Raw genomic sequence first — 24,134 nt, forward strand, 5'->3', positions numbered from 1 at the left:
TATACTTTTAATATAGGGATTATAGTATTATTTATTTCAGCTGAATCCGGAAGAGTGCGAACTTCCCGCGTGTCCCCGGCGACGGATCCTGAAACGGAAGATGTTCTGATGTTAGTCCTGGGCCGAGGGAGACTGGGGTGGGTGGAGAAGAGAAATAACTAGATCTGTGTACTACTCGTAATACATAATTATGTAATGCTTTGTTTTGTTTCATTTTTTTCTTGTCTATGATTGTCTAGTTCCATTGCATTGGTTTGAAGACCGTCAGGTTCAAAAAACTTATCTATCAAGATAAGTTTTTTAACTGTCTATGGACTTCCGCAACATCAGGGGTCAAGAGATGCGTTGCTAAATTTATTTTGATTGATTCAGTACTTACTGTTCACAAGTTCATAAGGACGCAAGTTCAACAACGACCCGACAGGGTCCAGATTATGTTCGTTTGCCGTGTCTAGGGCAATACGATATACGTGCCTTTAATAGGCTCGTACCACCTAAAAGGCTGGCAACGCTCCTGTTATTCCTCTGGTGTAACAAATGAGTTTGGGCCGCGGTGATCACTCATCCCTACGTGTCGTGTCATTGGGCACGATCATTCCGATTCATTCTCGTCGTGCGATGAGTTCAAACATACAGACTTCTTCAGTCGCCGTACGCCGTCGCACGACCACAGGCTATTCGTAGCACATGAGTAAATAAACCGGTACAGAGACTCAACAACGCGAAATGGTTGCACTACTACAATGATCCGGGGCATGTTATAGCGTCCACTGGCAGCTTGTTGCATATGCGGGAAAACTAGATATAACTGGTTGACGAATGCAGAGACAATGGACAAGGCGTTAACGCGACACAAGTAATGTTTTATTAATTGCAAGCTTGAATATTTTAGGTTAAAAAGTGATATACTATAAATATGGTTGTTTACTGTATGGTTGAATAATACGAGAAAAAATAAAAAAGTATCTTAATTTAGCTGTCCCAAGGACGATAGGTAGATAAGCAAATATTTGATGATATTACATATATTTGTGTGACCCTTTTGTTTATGGAAAGAGAGTTCATGACGGTTTTCACAATTTTATTTCTAGGTTTATCTTAATACTTTTTTGTGGGTTGGTTCATATTTAACTATGTTAAAATAGTTGTTAATATAATGTTGCTATAATAATGTGCTCACAGTTGTCACTGTCTATCTAGACTGAACTACGAGCTCATTTGAAAAGCATCTCTGAATATTTGTATTCTATAACTGTTCTTTTGAATTAATGTAATATCCTACCGTCTGCACGCTTCACTAGCGAAGCGTTTAAGGTAGTAAGGTTCTCTACTCTCAAAACTGAAATAGATTTTTTTTATTTATATCGTAATTAAAAATTAATATGAGTGCACTTATATCAAGTCTTATAATCTGTGAAGTATGTTAAATATATTCCTATAACAATTATTTTGTTTAACATAGTAAATAATAGCATTTAAAAATAATGTTTTCATTTCTCATACTCGGAAAGTAATGTTGTTTTGATCTGATTATTCGATGGAAAATGTTGCTTCCCTCCATAGAGAGAGAAAAACTCATACTAATTTTTTCCCACCTAAGGGCCGGAATGAACTTTAAAAATAGAACTGCTGTGAAGAGTTTTATGTAAAAAAGAACTAATTAAAAAAATGCTGCGGCCATGTGACTTTCTAAACAGCCAGTGTGAACTTAGCGCAAACTTCTTTGAGCCGAATAAGTCGCAATAATTACGCGGCGAGTTCCATATTTAAAATTTAAAAAGTCGACATAAATTGGCGGGATACTAATCTGTGCTTAGATAAATAACTAGTTTTATTTTCCTTATATTCGAAATGAAATGTAGAATGTTTAACTTAGGTAAAATAATCAATACCTACTCGGGCTATAGACGCCTAAATACCTCGGGAATTGATTCTTTCGACCCTCGTTTAACAATCTACTATTCCTGGACGTCACAGAGACGTGGTCGAAAAAATTATCGTGACATAATAATTTTTCTTTATTATCTAAAGTAACATACACACTGCGGAATTTAATCAATTAATTATATTAGCGTTCAATTCGCTATCGTTCAATTATTATTCATAAAAATCTATAGTTTTATAACTGACATCGATATCACTCGTTACAATATTGCTGACAATCTTGACAATGACATTGCGGCATAGACAATGAATTTATGAATAGTGTAGTCTCTGTCTCTCTCACTTTCATTACTCATTTTTTCCTAACATTAGAATATTGTGGAATTAGAGATTATGAGACGCGCACTTTTGGATTTTCCACTTTATTTACTCCGTTATCTTGATAATTTTAAATAGAATTTACTATAGTATTCAGGCAACAAAAATATATCTAGCCTGAATAATATAAATGCAGATTATTATTATACTGCATTGGTTCCTGGACGACACGCAAAGCATTGTGATTTAGGTCAGTGTATTATTGTAACAATACACGAAGGGTCTTTTGTGTCATTTTAAAATCAGATTAGCTTCCGTGCTTCTAAAATTGAATTGAATTTTTATTTAGAGCAATAGTGGGGTGTTATAATTGCGCTTTCAGATTATCTAATTTGGTTAATTTTTGAAGGGAGAAATCGTCGACAACGAAACCCTGTGATGTTTTAAGTTTTGATTTCCACCAAACGTCAAAATTATGCAGAATACGATTTCCCTAAATCCGAACGCAACTTTATCACAATTGTAACTGAACCGTCAATCTGTGTTACAAGAATACGAAATTTTACTTTTTGACATAAGGTCGCTTCGATCTTATTCTTGTTTTGTTTTTTTTTTTTTTTTTTTGTAAGGTCGGCAATGCGAAACCTAATTTGTTTAGCGATCTATACAATTTGTTGTTTCTTTAATGTGATAACCCTCACTTCTGGGATTAATTACAAATTAAATTTGAAAACAAAATTTATTAACAATGCAAGACTCGAACCCGCGACCTCTTGCCTTCCGCTCTTCCATTGAGCCAACCGTTCGAGTGACGTCACGTTCATTAATCTTGAAATGTCTTGTTCAACCCTCAGGTTGTTTTTAATTTAATTTGTGTAATTAATCCCAGTGAGGGTTATCGCTTTAAAATAATAACAAATTGTTAAGATGTCAAATAAGCAGGTTATCAGCTGTAAAGTAGATCCTGTAGATGGAGCCACAATCTGAGAGTTGAACAAAGACATATGAAGATTAATGAACGGTTGGCTCAGTGGAAGTGTAGCGCCGCTCAGAAATTTTGGGTTTTTCAAGAATCCTGAGCGGCACTGCATTTTAATGGGTAGGGCGTATTAATTACCATCAGTTGAACGTCCTGCTCGTCTCGTCCCTTATTTTTATAAAAGAAAATAGTTATCAAAATTTGCAAATGATAGGCTATTCTCATGGGATAATTTACTGTCATTATATCTTTTACAAAAAGTTGGTTAATGGTACTAGACCAAACATTTTTTTTGTGATAATTTTACACTGACTCCCATACCTTAAATCACATATTAATAAACATTTGACTGGAATGCAAACTGTTGTGTCTTATTTCGTTTCTTCCAATATCGGCCATCGTATATTTTCTGTAATAAAAATCATTGAATTTTATTTTATTTTATTTTATTTTATTTTATTTTATTTTGTTTTGTTTTGTTTTGTTTTGTTTTGTTTTGTTTTGTTTCGTTTCGTTTCGTTTCGTTTCGTTTCGTTTCGTTTCGTTTCGTTTCGTTTCGTTTCGTTTCGTTTCGTTTCGTTTCGTTTCGTTTCGTTTCGTTTCGTTTCGTTTCGTTTCGTTTCGTTTCGTTTCGTTTCGTTTCGTTTCGTTTCGTTTCGTTTCGTTTCGTTTCGTTTCGTTTCGTTTCGTTTCGTTTCGTTTCGTTTCGTTTCGTTTCGTTTCGTTTCGTTTCGTTTCGTTTCGTTTCGTTTCGTTTCGTTTCGTTTCGTTTCGTTTCGTTTCGTTTCGTACCGTTTCGTTTCGTTTCGTTTCGTTTCGTTTCGTTTCGTTTCGTACCGTTTCGTTTCGTTTCGTTTCGTTTCGTTTCGTTTCGTTTCGTTTCGTTTCGTTTCGTTTCGTTTCGTTTCGTTTCGTTTCGTTTCGTTTCGTTTCGTTTCGTTTCGTTTCGTTTCGTTTCGTTTCGTTTCGTTTCGTTTCGTTTCGTTTCGTTTCGTTTCGTTTCGTTTCGTTTCGTTTCGTTTCGTTTCGTTTCGTTTCGTTTCGTTTCGTTTCGTTTCGTTTCGTTTCGTTTCGTTTCGTTTCGTTTCGTTTCGTTTCGTTTCGTTTCGTTTCGTTTCGTTTCGTTTCGTTTCGTTTCGTTTCGTTTCGTTTCGTTTCGTTTCGTTTCGTTTCGTTTCGTTTCGTTTCGTTTCGTTTCGTTTCGTTTCGTTTCGTTTCGTTTCGTTTCGTTTTATTTTATTTTATTTTATTTTATTTTATTTTATTTTATTTTATTTTATTTTATTTTATTTTATTTTATTTTATTTTATTTTATTTTATTTTATTTTATTTTATTTTATTTTATTTTATTTTATTTCATTTTATTTTATTTCATTTTCATAGGGTGGCTAACAGCCGTCAATACAAAAACATATATCTACATGTTTATATAGAGGCCAATTAAAAGCCTCCACAAATAGGTATTAAATAGTATTTTTTTTTTTTACGTTTTTACAAATGCTTAAACTAATTAAAGACATTACTATGTATTAGTTAACTATGCTTTTTTGCAATTTAAATTGACTTAAAGTATACATATATTATGTTGTCATTGTATTACTTTTCTGTGACTTGCAAATAATCTTGTATAATATGTTTCTTAACACTACCTAAACTGGAAAAAAAATATCTATTTCGGATGATTTTAGTTTGTTAAAATTCTACGAAGTACGTGGTATAAAGGAGTGTGATCTATAGTTTGTGCGCATGAGTGGAATATGGAGGAGATTCTTTTTTCTAGAATGTTGGTACGGTATATTGAGGTTTATTTTAGATAACAAGGTTGGACTGTCAATCTTACCCTGAGCAATTTTCATAATAGTCGTAATATCAGCCATGGATCTACGGAGTGTTAATGGTAGGAGATGAAATCGAGTACACCGAGTCTTGTAATCTGTTTTGGGAATTCTGAACTTATAATTTAAAAATCTCGTAATTTTTTTCTGTATTTGTTCAATTCTTTTACTATGTATCATATATACCGGATTCCAGATTTGACTAGCATACTCTAAATGACTACGAACATAAGCGCAAAAAATAATTTTTAATGTTTTCATTCTCTTGAAGCAGTTCGCTGAACGTATTATAAACCCAAGTGCTTGTGATGCCTTATTTGCAATATTGTCGATGTGACATTCGTAAGTTAGCTTGCAGTCAAGAGCTACACCTAGATCTGTGACACAATCGACCCGCAATAGAAATTGATTATTTATAGTATAATTAAATTTGATGATTAGCTTTTTACGGGAAAAACTTATAAAAAGACATTTAGGTATATTAAGCCAAAGCTTATTATTACTACAATATGTTGCTAGTCTATTGAGATCTTCCTGAAGGAGATCAACGTCATAGATATCGTTGATAGGCCGAAATATCTTCATGTCGTCAGCGAAAAGTAAATAATTGGAATGATGAAAGCATGTATCGATGTCATTTATGAAACAGATAAATAATAAAGGACCTAGGAGTGAGCCCTGAGGAACTCCAGAAGGTATCGTGATCCATGAGGAGGTGTAGCCATTTAAAACAACTGCCTGAGTTCTGTTTTTTACGTACGAACTTAACCATCTAAATAAGTTACCCCTAATACCAAGACCAGCAAGTTTCTGAAGAAGGATTCTATGATCTATGCGGTCGAAAGCTTTTGTGTAATCTGTATACACAACGTCAATTTGTTGACCACCGTCCATGCAATCAGTTAAGAAGTCAGTGAAAACAAGTAAATTAGTAACCGTTGATCTTCCTTTTATAAAACCATGCTGTTGTTGGTTTAACACATTTTTAAGGCTAGGGTAAAGTTGATTATAGATGATGTGCTCAAACACTTTGGCAAGAAGACATAATTTTGAAATCGGTCGATAGTTTTCCACTTTGTCTTTCTGACCTTTTTTATGTATAGGTGATATGAATGCCGCCTTCCACCTGATCGGCATGATACCTTCATTAATTGATCTCTTAAAAAGCAAGGTGACAGGTAATGCCAATACTTCAGAACATTTGACGAGGAACAGTGCTGGTAAACTATCTGGCCCAGGTGATTTATTTAGATCAAGTGATTTTAAGAGCTTTTCTATTTGTTTATTATCAATTTCGATAGAACTTATATTACTAATAATAGATTCATCAGAACAATTATAGGATTTGGATGTGGTAGTGGGTTCTTGGAAAGTCGAATAAAAATATCTTGAGAAAAGCTCACAATTGTCCTGTCCTTTATTGCCTTCAGTGTCTCCATAGATCATATTAGATGGTATATTTGAACAATTACGTTTACTTTTCATAAAGGACCAAAATGCCTTGGGATTATTAGATATATCATTTTCAATTTTACTAATGTAGTGATCAAAACAACTACGCTCAATAACTTTAGCCCTGTCTCTAAGTAGGTGGAAAGTATGTAAGTCATTGAGATTATGATATATTTTATATTTCACAAGATACTTATTTTTCTCTTTGAGGATTTTAATTAAGGCCGCGTTATACCAAATTGGATATTTATTATTTTTAATGATCCGTTTCGGCACGTGACTGTTTCTTATATCATAAACTATTGAATAAAAATGATTAACGGCATCATCCACAGAGTTTTGAGTAAGAATATTAATCCAGTTAATCTGACTTAGTTCCGCACTCATCTCCTCAAAATTACCTTTGTTATAGTTAAAAATTGTCCGCTCAGCTGGTTTCAAGTGTGGTATATATGAAAAGTTAAAGTGCACAATTAATGACTTATGATAGGGATCTTCTGGTACTAACGGATCAGTGCATGCTGACACAGTGAGCTCATTGTTACTTAAAACTAAATCTAATAATTTGCCAAATGCATTATAATTACTATTAAATTGTCTAAGTCCACACAGACTGAGTGTATCTACGAAGTGCAAAATGTGGGACGTGGTTGGTGCAATTGGATTTAAGCAAGTTTCGCATGGAACCCACGATATGGAGCTCATGTTAAAATCTCCCATAATAATAAACTTATCAAGCGGATTGTTATTAATCAAAGATGTTAGTTTACATAGAAAATTGTTAAGCTGAGCAGCAAAATTATTCCCAAGGTTCTGTTCGCAAAGATAGAGAGTACATATGTGTATTTTAAATGTTGTTCTCGGACTAGACGCAGTTATCAACAGTGTAACCCACACATCCTCGGCACACGACTGCCATTCAATTCTGGGTGTAGCCAACAGATCACGTCTAATGGCTACAAGGACACCACCTCCACGTGATTGCCCTTGTGCTAAGTAATCACGGTCACGCCGAAAGACTAAATACCTACTATCAAATAGCTCACTGTCAGAGATTGATTCAGTCAGCCATGTTTCAGTGAGTGTTATCACATCATGATCGCTCAAAGACATATTTCTTGAGAATACCTCTGTTTTAGTTCGTAACCCCCGTACATTTTGGTGATAAATACTAAGATTAAACACTGTTACCGACAAGACAATTTCTAAATAGATCAATGATATACTGGAATAAATCATTTGTATACCGAACCATATACTCCATATACCAGTCACCGCTACCCGAAATAGATAAATAACAAATACAAATATACTCATGAACAACAATAAACATCAGCAAATGGAAAAAGCACGCAGTAACTTTTTTAGCGTAGTAATGACATATTCTATAAATACTACAAACAATACTAAAAGCAGATACAACAGTAATGCCAATAGCATAAATAATAACATGTTTAAGTATGGTAGAAGAAATACAAGTAATGTAAAATATTAAAATAAAAAATCTTATAAGTAAAAAAAGGAATTCTAGCAGTATTATTATCGTATCTTTTGAATATCCTGTTCTCTTTGTATGGTAAAAGATTTTGAAGTAGAGTCGCGCCGAACAAAAATTTTTGAATGTTTGACCCACACGAACTGAAAATTATGTTGCGAGGCGAGTGCTTTAGTTTTCGTAAGCAGCATTTTGTTTCTAGTGGTGAGGTGGTCATTTACAAAAAATTTTCCAGATCCAGAAATCTCAATATCCTGAGGTGTGAGACGGTCTTTAACGGAGCGTGCAGCAGCTACAAAATTTTCTTTGCTATACCGGTTTGTGAATGATAGTACTATATTCTTGACGTTGTTGGTGCCTGTGTGAACTCTATGTACAAAGTTTATTTGATCTTTAGATACAGGACATGAGATCTTATTACCAATTTTATTAACTACATCAAAAAGATTTTCTTTGTATCTGATCGGTACGCCTTTTATCTCCACATTGTTAGAGCGAAGCCATTGATCTTTGTCAGCAAGCTCTTCCTCTAGTTTGGTCACCAGAACCTTGAGTGGTTGCAAACATTCTTGATCCTTCTCTACCCTGGCGAGATTTGCTTCAAGTGACGAGATTTTCTTTGAATACTCAGAAGCAGAGGCTTTAAGGTCACTAAGCTCTTTTTTTACGACCTGCATATCCGCTACAAGGCTGGAGAGTGGCGCAAGTTGTAAATTGATGTTTGTTAGTTCCTGCATGATGGTTTCCAAGCTTATCGATGATGGCGATATCGGTGAAGAAACTGGGGTAGGAGTCACAACACTTAAATTGCCTGGGTTTTTACAAGCCGGACACCGCCAAGATGCCTGCCGATCACCGAGTCTGCGATAGCCGCGTTCTGTAATTCCAGAGCATTCAAAGTCATACTGTTTCGTGCATACTGAACATTTAATCGTTTCTGTTGCTTCATCTCCGCAGCGACTACAGGTCATCATTTTTAGAAAATAATAATATTTTGACTATATTTATATATATGTATGCCTGTAATACGCAGAAAATAATAAAGCAACAGTGAGAAAGTGCTTCAATAATTCACGGTCTATGAATGGATGCCGTGAGTACACAATGCATACAAGTTAGCACAAGATATGTTCGCAGTACTTATTTAAGCGATTCTGGCTCAATACAGTGGCAGTTGGTACAAAACAATATTCGGTCACTTATGCTTGTCGAACGCAAAAGGTGAATTGTTATTAGTTGATCACTATTAGTTGAATATCACTTCTGTAATCTGGATCTATGACCGGTTTCCGTAGGCGCACATTACAATTGAACACAAAGAATGAATTAAAGACGCAATTCTGACCTGTCTTCGCTGTACTTAAGCGTGAAAATTCAAGCGGTAGCGGCAGTAGGCAAGATGTCATCCGTGTTGTTGATTGAGTTGAGGTTCAAAACAATATTTACACACTTTATGCTTGTAGAATGCACTAATATGTTATTCTTATTAATTGATCACTACAAGGAGTTTACTAGTAGCCAATTTGTAACTTTATTTAGGTAGTAACAAAACAATCGAGTACGTAATTATTAATTATATTATTTTGCTAAACGTAAACAATACTATAATGTTCACTGCGCGTCGCGCGACTGCATTTAATAAATATTTCTTAATCTCACTACAAACGCTTAAATTTCATTGCTTGTCGCGATGTCGTGGAGAGAGTCGTTCCCTTTTCTAAGATGTAGTGCGAATCTATAGTTACTGTAACCGATTTTCAAGTCAAATTGTAAGCAGTCAGACGCCCGATAAATATAATTAGTAGGTAGGGTGGCGCAAACAAACCGACTATTTTTTTTGTGACTCGAGTAAAAATTGGTAGTTTTTGATGTTTTAAGTGCGCTCTCGTCGCTCCAAAATTTTTTTAAATTTCAAAAATCGTCAAAAATATATTATTTTTCATTACGTCATAATTTTATAAACCAAAAAAGAGGTTTTCCTGAAAGTTTCAGCTTGAAATGGATTTTAGTCTCTTAAATTTAAAAAAATATGCGAACTTTCAAAATTAAAAAATATTTGAATTGAAACTTTCAGGAACTTATTTTGTTTGGTCTATAAAATAGTGACGTAACGAGAAAAAAAATTGAGCTGTCCTTTGGAGGGGCTCTTTTCACTCGAGACTCAAAAAAACAAAGTCGGTTTTTTTGCGCCGTCAATCAGTCAGGCTGTCAGGTTGTCCTAGTATATATTATATTTACTTTTCTATCCGTGTGTTCATTTACTGTCGCCATTTTATCGTCACGCTGTATAGAGATATAATGTTAAAGAATACATACCTACACATTTTTTTATGTTTAAAGTGATAACCCTTACTTCTGGGACTAATTACACAAATTCAATTTGAACAGAACGCGAGAGGTTGCGGGTTCGAGTCCTATCGTTCATAAAATTTGTTTTGGAATAGATACCATTTCAATTCCGTGCTTCGCTTCTTTGATGGTAAATATTCTCAGCAATGTCTCCATCAGGAAGTAGATGATCTCAACGAAGCTGATGACACTAGCTCCCAGGAAGAGGCCGGCTGCTCCTCCGAATGACACTAGGGTAATTAATTACAATATCAACAATAATTTATCAATTTATTTACATTTTTTACTTACACTCTAGGTACCTAACGGCCGTTCACAACATACTATCTACAGATAGAGATAAATTTCTACCTTCTACTGTCAGTAATTAGCTGTCAATAATCTGAAGCTGTTCCAATATACCCGATAAGTCATTCTTATCGCCTTATATTGGGACGCGTGAATAGCAATTTCCATACAAACTTTATATCGCTGGTAAGCTATACGTCGTCCCATTGACAGACAGCGTGTACGGATAGGGTGAGTTACCGTCGATAAGTTTATTGGGACAGAAAAGTCAACGATAGTTACGATTTTTAACTCAAGTAAGAGATTGACTGAATATTGCGAATAGCCATAAGGCATTGACTGTTTGACGTTTGAGTATTTTTGTTGCATCACTTTACAAATATTGTAATTAAAATAAAGTTGTAATACGATGATCCTGTAAATGTTGATTTGAAGTGCCAATGAGTTTCTTGTCACTTCTTCTCTTTAAAACTAAACTTTTTCCGTAATGGTGGCAAATGTAAATAGAAATAAACTTTTGACACTCATACTTATAATTTCCTTGATCTAGATGATTTCATTTGGTTTGATCTGATTGGATTGAATTTTGTTTCAATCCGAGCGGCAAACGTGATACAATGCGTAAAGAAACAGCAGAAACTCTTCCTCAACAAGCGATGAAGCCTTTATGCCTTTCTTTCTTCTTTTTAGTCTTTCCAGTATAAAAAAGGCATAAAAGCATGAAAGGCATTTATTTTCTCAAAATTGAGTCCTTTAGAACTCTTTTTGGATGTCATTTCTAATAACTACTAGATACTACTACCGCTTCGGAAACAAATGGTGCTCTGAGAGAGAAGTATACAAAATATACAAGATTGTACAATCATTTCTATCGCTATAAAATAATCACAATCTAGTCCCAGGCTGTCCGATCATTTAGATATTCAGCAGTGGAGTAATAGGATTTACGACAGACCCATTTTTTTATAAAACATTTAAATTTATTTATAGATAATGCCTGAACAGTGGCTGGGACTTTATTATAGAAGTGTATACATTTACTTAAAGCTATTATATATCTTATGAAGCCTACTAGAATTAGTTACAAGCAATCCCTTATTTCTAGTTTTATAATAATGAAAATCACTATTAAGAGCAAAAAGGTGACGATTTTTGTGAACATTTATTAAATTTTCATAAATGTACTGACAATGAACAGTGAAAATATTTATTTCTTTAAATTTTTCTTTGAGAGACTGTCTATAACCAAGCTGATATAGAGCACGAACAGCTCTCTTTTGCAGAGCAAACACTATATCAATGTCAGCAGCATGACCCCATAGTAAAATACCTTACGTCATGATGCTGTGAAAATAACTGAAGTAAGAACTTGCAGTAGTAACTATATCGTTATATTTACCCACTAGATCCTGAAAGTGGAACACGATTTCCCTGGTGTATCGAGTTCGTGGTGCCTGCACTGTCAACCTAAGTGCACCTCTACCCTGGAACGGGCCTTTGTCCCTGTAATTAGTTTAACCATTATCCGATTTTGCTTTTAGTTAAAGCTAATTAAAACTAACACACGACCGTATATATACCCAGTCTTGCCATAAATACTGAGAAAAAAAAATGTCTATTGCAAATAACATTTATTACTGACGACCTGTATAGCCGAGTGGTTAGCGATCCTACCTACTAAGCTAGAGGTCCCGGGTTTGAATCCCGGTAGGTGCAAGCATTTATATGATGAATATGGATGTTTGTTACCGAGTCATGGATGTTTAAATGTATTTTTGTATGTTTATATGAATTTATGTATGTTAAAGTAAATTATATTGTATTTTATATATCATTGTCTTGTAACCCATAACACAGGCTATATATGCTTAACTTGGGGCAAGATAATTTGCGTAAAAAAGTGTGTCAATATTATATTATATTATTAAATATTACTTTTACAGTGTGTTAGTTTAATATATAAATATAAAACAATTTAAAATATAAAAAGCGGTCTCCATTGGCTGCAATACTGTCCTTTAAACGTTGAGGCCAGTTATCAATAGAAGCACACACTCTTTCCATGGGAAAGTTCTTCACTGCTAATCGTACGGATTGTTTTAGGGACTCCAAATTACCATGACGTTTAGAGCAAGCCGTTCGGGACTAGGACAAACCGGGTTCAGCTCTGATGAAGTCTGAAAGGTTCGTTTCCAACCAAGACTGCGTAGACCGAGCTTTATGACTCGGCGCCGACTCTTGCTGGAAGGACTAGTTTTGGTTATTGAACATGGTGGTCTTAAGGGGCTTCACTACCTTGTCAAGAATGGTATCTTGAGACACCGATGTTATGATACCTTTTTCACAAAAGTATGGCTCAGCCACTCTTTCATAGCTAATACCCCACCAAACCATCACTGAAGTCGGATAGTGCCCTCGTAGCACTCTGTCGATTAATTGGGAAGCTTCCTTAGAGCTTTAAGCATAAATAAGGTCATTTTGTTTATTAAAATGTTACTCAATTGTAAAAAAAATCTCATCCGTAAACAAAAATTTTCTGTGACCTCCCTTTGCGTACCGCTTCAGTAGTTGTTTCGATTTTACCATCCTATTCTTTATTAAATGACCAGTACGTCTCTTATAAGCTGCAAGTCCTAAGTCATCTTTTAAAAACGCGACATGGTTCTAGGTGCTATCTTTATCTCCCGAGATAAAATCTTTTGCTTTCGGATTGGATTTCTTCAAGTTCCTTCCTTTAATGCATAGATCACTTAATTCATAAGCAATTTTTCGTATGAACACTACGTGGACGGCCAGATCTTTTTCATGCCACAAGCAGAGGAAGTCTCATTATATCTATTAAAAGCCCGGTACACAAACATTTAACTAATGCCAAGCGTATGGAGAGTTTTAAAAATTGCATTTGCTTTCATTGTAACCTACTATGTGTAATGCAATCACAGCGATGTGGTTCTCTTTATCACCCCACCCCATCTAAATATCGCAAAATAGTGTACAATGTATTGGCGCCAAAATGAGAAAACTTAATGAACAATCATATAAAAATGACAGATTCCAAATTCAAATATAATATCTTGTTTACTTTTAATTGTAACAGTATTTATGGCCAGACTACGTATATTATGTATTTCGTAACCTCGACTTAAAAAAATGCATAAATTTATTAAGTATTTTATTTTAAAAGTATTTATTAAAAATCTTTTCAATAAGTAAAATACTTTTTAAAGGATAAAAACTCGTGTAATTGTCACTTTATTGAAGCTGTCAGTAAATTTTTGCAAAAACCATCTGTCTATGGCAAATACCACTACCGAGGCAACAGGATGCAGGCTAGATTATGGGTACCACGCGCCTATTTCTACCGTGAAGCAGTAATGTGTAAACATTACTGTGTTCCGATCTGAAGGGCGCCGTAGCTAGTGAAATTACTGGGCAAATGAGACTTAATTCAAGGTGACGAGCGCAATTGTAGTACCGCTCAGGATTCTTGAAAAATTCTGCAAATTGTAATATCAATTACGTATCAATTACCATCATCTGAACGTCCTGCTCGTCTCCTCCCGTATTTTCATAAAAAAAAAATGGCGCTAAACTTTATAATGACAACTATGACACAATACAACTATCTCGACTACACCGACGAAACGTCGGGTTAAATCTTCGATCAACAATAGCAATGGTTAAATAAATAAATTATGCTTAGATTCAGGATTGGTCTCAGCTGCGCTCCAACTAGATACCGCACTACCTAAGAACAATAGTTTTTTTTATTACGGCAACTATTATTAACTTCAATATGATTTGTATAAGTTAGTTGTAATTTGTGAGCACTGATGGTTGTCATGCCCCATATAGACGACCTGTATAGCCGAGTGGTTAGCGATCCTACCTACTAAGCTAGAGGTCCCGGGTTCGAATCCCGGTAGGTGCAAGCATTAATATGATGAATATGGATGTTTGTTTCCGAGTCATGGATGTTTATATGTATTTATGTATGTTTAAGTAAGTATATTGTATTAAATATATCATTGTCTTGTAACCCATAACACAGGCTATATATGCTTAACTTTTTTTAACTTAATTTGTGTAAAAAGTGTGTCAATATTATTATATAAGTTAGAGGGCTGATTGCATGTGATTTAAATCCCCATATAGGCAATCATGCACATAAATTTACCAGAACTGGTCCTCGCTAAAGTTCTCCAGGAAAGTGGAATCCTGACACTGCTGGCTGCAGGAGCACCTGTCCCCACCGAAGTTGGCCAGCTCTCTTACGTGTTGAGATAGACACCACATCCCGTGAGTGTCGCATACTGTACCCCCTACCACACACTATATATATATATATCGTGGCAGTATAATAGCGACATTATATCAACACATGGGTAGAGAATTTAATAATTAAAGTAAATAAATGAAATATTGAAATTGTCAAACATTTAGAAAAAAAATTTTAATCACCCTTACGTGGGCGCTATTCACCTACGACTTCTGACAGCTACGGCGCGGCGTGAAAGAAGTAGGTGTTTCTACGATAGCTCGCGGCTACTAGATTACTTACAGGGTGTTCCGAAATCATTTTATGGAAAATTGGTTTATTTAGATGAATTATGTATTTTTATTCTTGAATTTATTTTTTTATGATTAAGGTTAAATTCTTTACCCGTGTGTTCATTAAAAGTCACCATTGTAGCGCAACTCTGTGTATACATTAACAAAACACTGCAAAAGAACTATTTAAAAAAAATCTAATTTAAAATATAAAAAAGTAAAGTAAAACCCAGATGTGTAAGTATTTGTTCTTTGGTCCATCTTACAAATACCTTCAAAGAAATAGTAAAATGGCCGACACCCGCACAGCTTCACCGCGAGACGACTCCGACACGACAAACGACACATGTGAGTACTGTACACCTGTTACAATATGAATTCAAATTCAAATTCAAAAACACTTTATTCATGTAGGTCACGGAAATGACACCTGTGAATGTCAAAAAAAAAATAAAAATATTGTTTCTTATTGAATTTACCGCTACTTCGTAAAGGGTTGAGCTAATGAGAAGAAGTAGCAAGAAACTCACTGCCACTCTTTTAAGTCAAGATTTACATTTTAATTGTTTTACAAATCATTTCAATTGCAATATATGCAAAGTGACGCAACAAACATACTCAAATGTCAAAAACTGAAAGGCTTACACGAGTAAATCAAAGGAAGAAAAAAATGTAAATTAATACATATAAACACAAGAGTTATAGTAGATGCATCAATCCACACATACCGTAAATAAATAGAGGCATTATGTGAGCATTTCATAAAATAAAATATAAAATAACTTTAACTTTAAGATACTAAATAAAGGAAATAATAATAAAAAAAAACATCAAGCAGACCTCCCGGTAACAAGATCATCCAGCCACCAAGAGTTTACCCGTTCACGAGCATGACGCATGAACCAGCCATCGCCTCCCTCGACCATATTTTAGGGAAGGGAACGACCCGCCCCACGTCACCGCCTAATATATAATAAATTAAAGTAATTTATAATTATTTACAACATAACAATTCTTACAACTATAAATGTATTTATAAATTAAATGATTATGTGTAGTAAAATTCATTTATTATCGCCATTTATTATATTATTAAATAATAATTATTGATGCAGTTTTTAAAAAATTAGAAAAGTGTAAGTGTTTTTGTGGTAAATAGTTTGTTTCTGAATAAAATAAATAAAATTCAAGAGCTGTTTGAAATGATTCCTGTCGCCGAAGTCTTTACCTTCGCACGACACGCCACAAATAATGTTATCAACCCCACCATCTGGATGTGTGGCGTTCCTTCAGTGTGGTTATCGAGGAACGTTCTTCCACGAAGAATTATTGATGCAGTTTTTAAAAATGTAAAAAACTAAGTTTATAATTTAATAAGTGTTTTTGTGGTAAATAGTTTGTTTCTGAATAAAATAAATAAAATTCAAGAGCTGTTTGACATGATACCTGTCGCCGAAGTCTTTACCTTCGCACGACACGCCACAAATCATGTTATCAGCCCCACCATCTGGATGTGTGGCGTTCCTTCAGTGTGGTTATCGAGGAACGTACTTCCTTCTTTCGCTTGTATCACATCAAAGCTGTGATACAAGCTGCCTTGTACGGTGTTTCTAGGACGATACGACATGAGTACCTTCAAAAAAGAGCGTTCACCTTTCTTAGGTGATTCTTCTATTGTTGCAAGAGAATGTGATCACTTTACAACACTTAATACCATAAAAAGTAATTTTATTCCTTCTAGTGCAAGTAGTACATTTAAATTTATTATTATTCTCAAGCAACCTAACTTATGGTAGACGATTACAATTCGACCATTCCAATTTATTTTTTAAATAATTTTTATTTAAGTTCATCTATGAGAAATAAATACTGCACGTTAAGAATGCAAATCAGAAAATATATATTGGGGCCAGAGTAATATTTTGAACCTACTCGAACTCTTTTTTAATTATAAAATTCAAATTACTAGCGAGCTGCTAGAAGACTTGAATTCTGAATAATTGAATTTCTGAATAAAAACATTAGGATGAATCCGAATTTCTAATCATGACTTTAATTCTAGTGTATGACATGTCCAATAAATAATATTCCACCCGCACCATTTTGACTTCTGTCATTCCACAACCGCGGGATTTGCGAGAAACTTCTGCCTCGCACGGACACTTTGTAGAATCAACGGCTGCAGTTTTCCGGAACAGATACGACTTAGGGACCTGATTAGAGCATAGTCCCAACTTAAACACCGGCAATTCATCACTTGACTCCTCGTTTTTCGAATGTCTCCATTGAAGGATTGGCTAATAGAATTAGTTCTGAAGCATACGCGGTTAAAAATATTAGACAGTTAACTGACATAGATACGGCGCTACCACTTCACTTTTATTTATTTTTATTTTTATATTACAACGTCTTAATGTTGTGCTGCAAAAGCGGATATTCTCGCTATTTATAGCCTTGGTTCAAAAGAAAAATTTAAAGAAATAAACATTTTAACAGTTGCATCTCAAATTATTTATAATGTAATATGTTTTAGGGACATTCGCGAATCTTCTAGAAACTGTTATAACCACTATGTTAACATCAAGAACAAACAAAATGATTATGCGTACTACTCGACTAAAGTCGAGATGGTAAGCCTTGTTGTTGGCCAATGTGTATGCTTTTACAACATTATCCCAGAATATGTCCAAAACAAATCTGTTACGAAATTCAAAAGAATTGTTAAAAACATTTGTGTTCTAAAGGTAAATGACTTTCTTGCCTAATGATACCACGGATTGGGAATGGAGCGACCGCCTTCAGACTAATAAATAATTAGTTTTATTTTACGATGTTATATAGTATACATATTTTTATAAAAAAAAGAAGCCCGCTGAGTTTGTTGCACCCTTTATTTTCAGGTCTTTGGCATCCATTTCCGAATGGGTGGTATTTTTTGACTTTCAATTAGGGAAATATTGATATCGTTCGATATTTGATATTCTTCTACGAATAAAAAATATTTAAATTTGAAATTGTCAATGGGTGGTTGCCTCACTTGGGCACAGGGAAGTGTGCTGGTGTGGGACTCGACTCCTTCTCATGTCCAAGTCACTTCAGTTAGTGCCGGGGGCTGCTGCTTCGACTGCCGAAGACAGCAAGCGTCGCAAACATGTCGGTCTCTTGTGGTCGGCCTTTGTGCCGTTTGGTGTCGAGACACTTTGCCCGTGGAGCCCAGAGGCGCGGAGAATGTACAAATTACTATCGACGCGCCTCAATAGGGCTACTGGAAACCCAAGCGCTGGAAACTATTTCGGTCAATGGATCAGCCAAGCCATCCAACGCGGAAATGCTGCCAGTATTCTTCGTAAACTTCCTCGTAATGATAGTTTCAATTTTATATAACCATAGTATTGTAAAAATACTTATAAGATTTGTTTTGTTTGAATAAATTGTAAACTTGAAGTTATGAATAATATTTGAGAACCTGTTTCCGAGAGTCTTCAGTCTCGTCGGTATAGAGACACCCTCGCCGGCGCGGAGACAGCTGCCTCACTCCATCACCAGCTCTGGTCTCCATCACGCTCAGCTCGGTGAAGCGGTTCAGCGATGGGTAGATGGTGGATGGGTGGTCGGTGGAGTCAGCCACATCATACACCGAGTGGACGTAGAACTGAGAAGTAGTAGACAATAAGGCACATAAGTGAATTTAAACAATTTGGTATGTTTTTAAAGTGATAACCCTCACTTCTGGCATTTATTACTCAACAACATTGAATATTTATCTAGAGCGGCAGGTGCAGCGGCGGAAACTGCCGAAAACCTAAAGGGGAGGAAATATGTATCACTCGGTGATGGTTACATATTTGTTCCCTTTGGGGTGGAGACGATGGGTGCTAGGGGTTCATCGGCACAAATACTCATAACAAAGTTATCCAGGCGTCTAACCGATTTAACAGGTGACCCAAGATCTGGTACGTACCTCTGTCAAAGGATAAGTTTGGCTATACAAAGAGGTAACGTTGCCAGCTTCATGGGCACCTTACCTGCCGACAGCGTTCTTAATGATATTTACTATTTGTAATTAATTAAGTTTTATTTTATTATTTTTTATATAAGCAGTGATATTAATTATTAAGTCATATGTAAATAATTTGAAATAAAATATTACACAAATAAAATTCGAAAACAAAATTTTATTAACTATGCGGGACTCGAACCCGCGACCTCTCGCGTTCCGTGCGAACGCTCTTACGAACTGAGCTAACCGTTCAAGTGACGTATCGTTTATGAAGCCACAACCTGAGAGTTGAACAAAGCATACAAGATTTTTTAAACGCTACGTCAATATAAAAAAAAAATCCTCTTCTTTCAAAAAACGCCATGATTCGGAAACAAACAATCATATGCATCATATAAATGTTTGTGCCTATGGGGATTCGAACCTATTCTAGCTCAGTGGGCAGAGTCACAGTTGTCACTTATACGTCAAATATTGATTCAAACATAACTCACATGAGTTGGAATGGTCACTTCAAACATAATATAACACATCACGGCTGTAAACTGACATTTGAACGGCCACTCTGTGGTGGTATTCCAATCCGGTTTCCTGCAACATACACACTACTTTTAAAATCTATACCTTCACCTTGAAACCTTAGAATTTAGATGATTTATACGTTTAGAATATCTGCGAGATCGAATCAGAAATGAGGAGATCCGTAGAAGAATCACAGTCACCGACATAGTCCAAATGACTGCGAAACTGAAGTGGTAGTGGGCAGGGCACATAGTTCGACTTACAGATCGCCGCCGTTAACCAGACGTGGACCAGTATAGTCCTCGAATGGCGACCACGTACCGGAAGACACAGCAGTGTTGGCCGCGAAGCCTGCTCCGTTGTCGGTCATGACCGGAGTCCGTCTAACAATTAGATTGTCATACAAACGTGATAGCAACATCGATTATAGCCATTGTATTGATCGTGAAACACGGTCCGGTCTCGGTCATGACTGGATCTATCTTACAATTACATTATTGTACTTACCTGATAGCAATAACGCGTTTAGCCACCGCATTGGCCGCGAAGCTCGCTCCGTTCTCGGTCATAACCGGAGCCCATGTTACAGTTACCAAGTCTTCCTCACGTGACAGCAATATAATGTAGTATTGCTAGCGAAGCACACTCTGTTCTCGATTATGACCGGAGTCCGTCGAACAATTAGATTGTTATACAAACTTTATAGCAACATCGCTTATAGCCACTGTATTGATTGTGAAGCACGGTCCGGTGTCGGTCATGACTGGATCTATCTTACAATTACATTAATCTACTTACCCGATAGCAATAACGCGTATAGCCACCGCATTGGCCGCGAAGCTAGCTCCGTTCTCGGTCATGACAAGAGTCCATCTTACAAATACAATGTTGTACTCACGTTATAGCAACATCACGTATAGCCACTGTATTGGTTGCAAAGCATGCTCCGTTCTCCGTCATGACCGGAGTCCATTTAACAGCTATCGCTAGGGAAGACGACGTTTTAACATGCTGTTTTGGCATAACCTATAATGATAATTTATGTTTAGTAATTATTTGACTTGAGTGTAAGTTATGCTAACTATAGACTTAAAAATTACCTAACCATAAAACGAAAGAGTAATACTTTCGGTGGTTTTCCAGAAAAAAAAAACTGGTTGTAACCAATTAGATAAACAGGTGCATATGAGTGGCCCTCTCAAATCTGAATTTTAAAATTAGAATTACAGCGGAACAAAAATCCCAGATTATTCAATACACATAGTACAGAGTAGAATTTGAAGTGTTTTTGATATGACTTCATCCCACTCCAGTGGGTCTGTAACCACTCCAGGAAACCAAAGTGGTATACCATTCGGCCATAGGATAGCTAGCACTTTGGCGGTAGTAGAATAGCAACAGAATATCATACCTACTCCTATTATATACAGGATGTAAAACAACTACATAATAAAGGGGGGAGGGGGTTGCAATTGGACTTTGATTATGAATATATAGGCACAATGAAAGATGCACAAGAGAATTTCCAAAATAAAAAGATATTGGTGCGGATTTTTTTTAATCATAACAACCTAGCATATTATTAGTCCTTAAATTTATAAAAAAGCAGAAATGTATTTCGCCGCATCAGCTGACAGCATTAGAAACGTCGTACAAGTGACATTGACCCTTATTACGGAGGAACTGTGCATTACATTTCAATGCTGGCTAAACTACAGAACTCTCTCGCTAAAATGCCAATATCTATGTCTCAGTTATAGGAATCTCTTAGGGCTCTACTGAACTCTTTCGTATTCGTAAATTGTCTAGTTACATCCGGAATTTTAATACCTATCTTAAATTAGTTCATAAATCATCATTTGATTATTGCTTAAAATTATATTATGTGAAGTGAAATTATTCTTTAAAATCATTAATCGAAAACACGTGCACGTGCGCCGAGTCCTTAATAAATACGGCCCCTTGATTGAGTCATTCGTGCTCGAGCTGTCGTACGGTACGCACCTCTCTGGGATGTCGTTACGCTGCCCGTGGAATATGCGAAGTTGATCAAATACTCGTGCAGTTTTCTTTCGATGATTAAATTTTGAGTTACACCATTAAGTCAACAATTATTGTAACGCCAATAGTAGTGACGTCAGACCTTTTATTTTTAAAAGAAAAATCCGGGGGTTCTTACTTCGTCATACCCAATATTCAATATATACCTCCACAGCTAACTGGAACAGATCCACATTGAGAGAGGCATCATCTCTGAACTCCGTGTACTGTTCTAGATGGAAGATGTCAGAATTGGCCACAGTATGAATGAACCTGCTGTAGTAATCATATTTAGCGTCACTCTGCGTTATGTTCCATCTTGTTGCAATAGCTTTGGCCAGTTTATTTGGGGCAACTTTATTCTGGAAACAATTACAAATCAGGTAACTTTGTTGTGTCCGATCAAATAAAAGAACTGGTACGCGTGAAATGAAACAGTATTGAGCAGCATCACCTCATCTTCGGCACTCTTCATGACAACAAACTACGAGACTCACAATCCCGCTCAAAATTGCCTAAAAAATTGTCTAGAGCAAATCTCTTCCTACGCGTCTAGTAGGGAGAGTTTTCGTTCAGTTGTGTTTCGACCGCGCTTTGAATACAACACCACGCAATCTAAACTTAAAAAAGAATGGAGTATCGTATTACAGGTAAGTGAGGGTCACTTGAGATAGTAACTATCTTGACGTTTTTGATCATTATGCTAAATATACATTTCAATTGCTAAAGCAAAATGTTATTGCCACGTGTTCGCGTCGGAGCTTCTGATGAGCGTATAAAACTGACTTTGAACATTACTGCTATAAAATAAGGTTTTAATTTGAATGAATGAAAATATTCATAGTGTATACGTATACACAAGGCCGCTCAGACATTTTTTGACGACCTTTTAATAGTCTTGCTGTTTATTGTTTGTCCATGTGGCATAAGAATAGTACAATTTCATCGGTATTTTACGGGAGAAATAGGTGTGAAATTGGCAGAATCTATTATCCCTTACGAACACTGCAGATACAGTTATACTGCCACTACATAAATAGGTGTGATGGCCGGATGAGCACAGCATAATGTACAGTTAATTCTCCACGGTGCGATTCAAGGAACTTTCATCCACGTACAACCAAGCTGTGGAATTCTTCTTGAAATGAAATGAAGCTTCCTTTTGCAGTGTTTCCAGGACGATACGACATGGGTAAGGTACCCATGTCGTATCCATGTCCAAAAAAAGAGTCCTCTGGTGATAAAAGAGAATGTGGGCGGGGCTTATCACTTAACATCAGGTTACTTCTCCTGCAGGTGTGTCCTCCTATACGATAAAAACGGTATGATTAATAAATTACATTGTATGAAAATATGCAATTATTGTTTTACTTTGTAGTGCATTTTATATCTATTGTTTTGGAATAGTTTATTTGAAGTGGGTTATTTTTTGTTAAAATTTGAGCATTGTTTATATGATCCTTTAAAAGTAACAATTGGTTAGAATGAGAGAGGAGGAGCCTGCCTGCCAGATTGTTTTGGAATAGTGTTTTTGAAGTCGGTTGTGTTTTTGTTAAAATATTTTATATTTTTTGATTTTTAGTGAATTTGAAGTACACTAACTAACAATTTATCTTCATATGTGTAGATATACAAAAAAATTTCAATGCAGCAATGAACGTAAGCGCTTTGCAATTTGATTACAGACAGTTAAAAATTCTACCACAGATTGCACCCTTACTGTAAGTAGTTAAGGAGTCCCATTGATCATCATATTCGACTACGACAATTACTTTACCATAACTATGTTATGGTAAATGACTTAAATATCCGGATACCATAAAAAAGATTCGGCCGAGTATCGGTAATTTGTTCCTAAGAATTAAAGAGTTCCGTTACTTTGTCATGGATTCCGTAATCAGAACCTAACCAAACTCTCACCAAACAATCTTAAAAGTATCCATAGCAATAAAAAAAGAATCATCGAAATCGGTTGGCGCGATATTGAGTTATTCGTAAATTTATCATCCACTTTGCTATACGTACGAAGGTATAGCAAATTTAAGACTTTTATGGTTTTCTCATGGATGCCACTGTCAGATCTGAACCAAATTACAATGGGACCACAAGGGAAGTACCAGCTTTCAAATAAAAAAAGAATTATCAAAATCGGTTCACTCAGGCGAAAATTTTGAGGTAACAAACATAAAAAAAAAACATACCGACGAATTGAGAACCTCGTCCTTTTTTGCAGTCGGTTAAAAACTCACACTTCTACTGTCACCCAGACAGAACTCTCCTGGACGAACACTGTACATACAGCTATAACAAGCCTAGGAAGTATATGAAAGTCACCGTATCACACGTGGTAACTGCTGGAAGACTGAACTTCCAGCTTCGGAAGTCCTTCTCCAACGTGACCACGGTGGGGTTGTCGTTATA

The 24,134-nt window shown here is 35.7% G+C and overlaps 1 protein-coding gene across 1 annotated transcript; it reads right to left on the bottom strand.

Moving 5' to 3' along the window:
* Positions 1-24,134, bottom strand: LOC126973407 (sodium channel protein Nach-like). The gene is made up of 10 exons (XM_050820668.1): positions 24,048-24,134; positions 21,881-22,075; positions 20,572-20,699; positions 19,646-19,742; positions 18,618-18,803; positions 15,424-15,514; positions 14,778-14,922; positions 12,000-12,103; positions 10,412-10,542; positions 1-88 (listed from the first exon to the last, which is right to left on the bottom strand). Exons 3-10 carry the CDS (start codon positions 20,694-20,696, stop codon positions 32-34), a joined length of 936 nt encoding a protein of 311 aa, XP_050676625.1. The 5' UTR covers positions 20,697-20,699; positions 21,881-22,075; positions 24,048-24,134; the 3' UTR covers positions 1-31.

The sequence above is a fragment of the Leptidea sinapis genome, chromosome 29 (assembly GCF_905404315.1).
Source record: "Leptidea sinapis chromosome 29, ilLepSina1.1, whole genome shotgun sequence".
NCBI classification, from domain to species: Eukaryota; Metazoa; Arthropoda; class Insecta; order Lepidoptera; family Pieridae; genus Leptidea; species Leptidea sinapis.